The sequence below is a fragment of the Babylonia areolata genome, chromosome 18 (assembly GCF_041734735.1).
Source record: "Babylonia areolata isolate BAREFJ2019XMU chromosome 18, ASM4173473v1, whole genome shotgun sequence".
NCBI classification, from domain to species: Eukaryota; Metazoa; Mollusca; class Gastropoda; order Neogastropoda; family Buccinidae; genus Babylonia; species Babylonia areolata.
In genome coordinates this window covers 44,016,974-44,021,973 of record NC_134893.1, presented here as the reverse complement: position 1 = coordinate 44,021,973, position 5,000 = coordinate 44,016,974, and the positions used below count along the sequence as shown (strand labels likewise).

Below are 5,000 nucleotides of genomic sequence, written 5' to 3'. Positions count from 1 at the left end.
AGTGGATTTGGTAATTATTGTGTGCTTGCACTGAACTGTAAAAAAAAAAAAAAAGAAAAGAAAAAAGAAAGAGAGTGTTGACCTTTGCCTGTCTTCGATTATAGGTAATGCATTTAGAGAGAGAGAGAGAGAGAGACAGAGAGACAGCGTGAGGGATAGACAGAGAGAGAGAGAGAAAGAGAGAGAGGGGGACAGAGAGAGAGAGAGAGACAGACAGACAGACAAACAGACAGAGTTAGAAAGACAGAGACAGAGAGACAGAAACAGAACAGAGAAAGTGGACGCAAGCACTTTGTCTACGTAAACATAAGAACTACGTGTAGACTCTGTATCCATTATCGCCCTTCTGCGCACACACATATAAGGCCAATGCACAGGCGTACCTTTTCGCAAGCACACCACAAAAAAAACAAAAACAAAACAAAAACAAACAAACAAAAAAACCAAACAAACCAAACAAAAAAAAGGACAAAAAAAAAAAAAACACACACAAAAAAACCAAGGCCACTCACTCCTTCGTGCACGATGCCAAAGCGCAGTGGTTTCAGGATCTTCTCCGGAAGGTAGGGGAACAGCTTATCGAAGAACGGCAGAATGAGACGGGCGTCCAGTGAGGTAGGTCTGGTGAGTCCTGAACAGAAAAAAAACACACAACAAAAACATGAAGCAATGTCGTCAGGAAACGGTGCCAACAACCATCACACATTTGCAATGACTCTTGGCTCATACTGCTGCAAATAATTGTATTCTTTCAACAGCCATCACACACTTGCAGTGACTGGCTTATATCCTACTGCAAATAATTCTATTCTTTCAACAGCCATCACACACTTGCAATGGCTCTGGATTATACCCTACTGCAAATAATTCTATTCTTTCAACAACCATCACACACTTGAAAAGACTCTGGCTTATATCCTACTGCAAATAATTCTATTCTTTCAACAACCATCACACACTAGCAGTGACTGGCTTATATCCTACTGCAAATAATGTTCTTCTTCCGGGGCCAGTTTGGGTCTTCTGCCAACGTGAGCAAAGATACAGACACGTTTTATTCTTGAAGAAAAAAAAGATACCAAAATGCATTAAGCCTAATATCCACATCGTCATGACCATCATCCACACCGTCATCATAATTATCATCATCCACATCGCCATGATCATCATCCGTATCGTCATGATCATCATCCACATAATCATCATGATCATCATCCACACCGTCATCATGATCATCATCCACATCATCACAATGACTATCATCCACATCGTCATAATGACCATCATCCATATCGTCATAATGATCATCATCCACACCGTCATCATGACCATCATCCACACCGTCATCATGATCATCATCCAAATCGTCATAATGATCATCATCCATATCGTCATCATGATCACCATCCACATCGTCATAATGACCATCATCCATATCGTCATAATGATCCTCATCCACACCGTCATAATGACCATCATCTACATCGTCATAATGACCATCATCCATATCGTCATAATGATCCTCATCCACACCGTCATAATGACCATCATCCACATCGTCATAATGACCATCATCCATATCGTCATAATGACCATCATCCACATCATCAGGACCATCACCCACATCATTAGCATCATGACCACCATCCACACCGTCACCACCACCACCAGCAGCACTGACCTGTACACAGACTGACGGCCATACCCACGCCCCAGACGAGGACCATGCCCAGGCCTGTGTACCACATGTAGGACATCCTGTACAGCGGCTCTAACACCCTGCACACACACACACACACACACAGTCACCACGTGTAGTGTGTGGTTTAGGGGGCGGCGGGGAGGAGAGGTGTGTGTGCGTGTGTGTGTGTGTGCTTACGCATATATATGTGTATCTACATGTGTGTGTGTGTGTGTGTGTGTGTGTGTGTGTGTGTGTGTGTGTGTGCATTATGTCTCAGTCATCTCTCTCTCTCTCTCTCTCTCTCTCTCTCTCTCTCACTCACATACACACACACGCAACAGCAACAACAACAACAACATCAACATCAATCTATTGTTCAGATAATTCATTAAGCAGCGCTGACATTTCATTAAAAAAATAAGTTATATATCTCTATTTTCTCTTGCGTTTCCACACAGCCCAGCTTCGTTAAGAAGGACAACTCTTGCCTAATTGTCAATCTTTTTTGTCGTTATCTCCCTTCCTTTATTCCGTTCCAGTTCCGACCCCTGACATTGCACATGCCATGAATGATTAATAGACGGGTGTATATCTTTGCGAGCACACACACACACACACACACACACACACACATACACGCGCGCACGCGCGATTACACACATTCACACATATACGTGCGCGAGCGCATGAAGACACGCAAAAGCATGCCTGCTGCACAATTACAAGTTAAAAATCATTTCACTGTGGCACATTTCATTCTATACCTTTATACTGCCGGATGATTTTTCAGGAGCTCCTCAGGACCTGTACCTTCTGCTACCCGTCATCATCCCCCCACTCCCGACACACACACACACACACACACACACACACACACACACACACACACACACACACACACAGAGATACACACACGGGTTACCCTTTCCCTCTTCTCCTCTCTCTTTTTACCACATGAAATGGGACACCCTTTCCCCCTTTGTCTCTCTCTTTCTACCACATGAAATGGGACACCCTTTCCCTCTGTCTTTCTATCACATGAAATGGGACACCTTTTCCCTCTTTGTCTCTCTCTTTTTACCACATGAAATGGGACACCCTTTCCCTCTCTCTTTCTACCACATGAAATGGGACACCCTTTCCCTCTTTGTCTCTCTCTTTCTACCACATGAAATGGGACACCCTTTCCCTCTTTGTCTCTCTCTTTTTACCACATGAAATGGGACACCCTTTCCCTCTCTCTTTCTACCACATGAAATGGGACACCCATGCCTTCTTTGTCTTTCACTTTCTACCACATGAAATGAGACACTCTTTCCCTCTTTTTCTCTCACATTCTCCTACATGAAATGGGACACCTTTTCCGTCTTTTTCTCTCTCTTTTTACCACATGAAATGAGACACCCTTTCCCTCTTTGTCTCTCTCTTTCTACCACATGAAATGGGACACCCTTTCCCTCTTCTTCTCTTTTTTTTTTTTTTAATCACATGAAACCGGACACTTCTTCAGTCTTCCTTTCTCTCTTTTTACCACACGTCCCGCCCACCCAGCTCTCTGTGTGTGAGTGATGGCCTAGAGGTAACGCATCCGCCTAGGAAGCGAGAGAATCTGAGCGCGCTGGTTCGAATCACGGCTCAGCCGCCGATATTTTCTCTCCCCCCCCCCCTCCACTAGGCCTTAAGTGGTGGTTTGGACGCTAGTCATTCGGATGAGACGAAAAACCGAGGTCCCGTGTGCAGCATGCACTTAATGCACGTAAAAGAACCCACGGCAACAAAAGGGTTGTTCCTGGCAAAATTCTGTAGAAAAATCCACTTCGATAGGGTAAACAAATAAAACTTAACGCAGAAAAAAATACAAATTAATGGGTGGGCGCTGTAGTGTAGCGACGCGCTCTCCCTGGGGAGAGCAGCCGGAATTTCACACAGAGAAATCTGTTGTGATAAAAAGAAACACAGTACAATACAATATAATACAATATCTCTCTGTCTTTGTGTCTGTCTGTGTGGCTGTTTGACGGTCTGTCTCCCCTCAGTCTCAGTCTCGGTGTCCTGCACTCACATCGACTCCTCGGCGGTGGTGACGATGGGCGCGATGGTGGTGGGCGGGGCTGGGGTGGGCTTGGCGGTCCAGTTGCACCCGGTGGTGTTTAGAGAGCTCTGCGGGGTTTTGATCTCGTTGACGAAGGCCCCCATGCCCACCCACAGCAGGAAGATCAGGGAACCTAGGACCCCCGTGAAGGCCCCCTGTGGATGACAAGGGTTTTAACCATTTGGCGTCAGTTTCAGCTTTTAAGGAGGTGTCAAAGCCTGAAGACTGATCCGTAATATACACAACATCTCACATGCCGTATAAAAGAAAGACAATAATTATTTTTAAAAAAAAAAGAAAGAAAAAAAAACAAAAAACAAAACAAAACAAAAACAAAACAACAACAACAAAAACAAAACAAAAAAAAACAACAAAAAACAATTTAAAAAAAACCCACCAAAACAAAACAAAAAACGAAAACGAAAGGAAAAAAAGGAGCAGATATGCTGGACTTTCACACAAACCCAACGCGCTGATCAGGTCTTGATACGGCGGTCACTTCCCTCAGTTCAGTTCAGTTCAATAGCATCTTCCTCTTATTTCAAGGCCAAAGAACGATCATCACAACAGCCTTGGTCAAAGATCCACTCTCTCCGAGCACCTACGTCTTTATTTGTGAGCTATGTTTTACGTGCTGACTGCTCGAAACACTAGTCCTGCGTCTTTGTCTGTAAGCTATGTTTAACGGTTTGACTGCTCGAAATACTATAGAGTCGTGTGTCTTCTTCTGTAAGCTTTGTTTTACGTTTTGACTGCTCGAAATGCTATAGAGTCCTGTGTCTTCATCTGTAAGCTTTGTTTTACGTTTTGACTGCTCGAAATGCTATAGAGTCCTGTGTCTTCATCTGTAAGCTTTGTTTTACGTTTTGACTGCTCGAAATGCTATAGAGTTCTGTGTCTTCATCTGTAAGCTTTGTTTTACGTTTTGACTGCTCGAAATGCTATAGAGTCCTGTGTCCTCATCTGTAAGCTTTGTTTTACGTTTTGACTGCTCGAAATGCTATAGAGTTCTGTGTCTTCATCTGTAAGCTTTGTTTTACGTTTTGACTGCTCGAAATGCTATAGAGTCCTGTGTCTTCATCTGTAAGCTTTGTTTTACGTTTTGACTGCTCGAAATGCTATAGAGTCCTGTGTCTTCATCTGTAAGCTATGTTTAACGGTTTGACTGCTCGAAACCCTATAGAGTCCTGTGTCCTCATCTGTAAGCTTTGTTTTACGTGTTGA

General features: G+C 43.7%; 1 protein-coding gene across 3 annotated transcripts in view; it reads right to left on the bottom strand.

Moving 5' to 3' along the window:
- LOC143292010 (sodium-coupled monocarboxylate transporter 1-like) overlaps window positions 1–5,000 on the bottom strand; it is a 61,761-nt gene that overhangs the window by 1,249 nt on the left and 55,512 nt on the right. For all 3 annotated transcript variants that reach the window (XM_076602166.1, XM_076602167.1, XM_076602168.1), the window contains exons 13-15: window positions 3,747–3,931; window positions 1,682–1,779; window positions 513–631 (exon numbers count right to left, since the gene is read on the bottom strand). In XM_076602166.1, coding sequence (XP_076458281.1) covers window positions 513–631; window positions 1,682–1,779; window positions 3,747–3,931 — 402 coding nt within the window. The remainder of the gene's footprint in view (window positions 1–512; window positions 632–1,681; window positions 1,780–3,746; window positions 3,932–5,000) is intronic.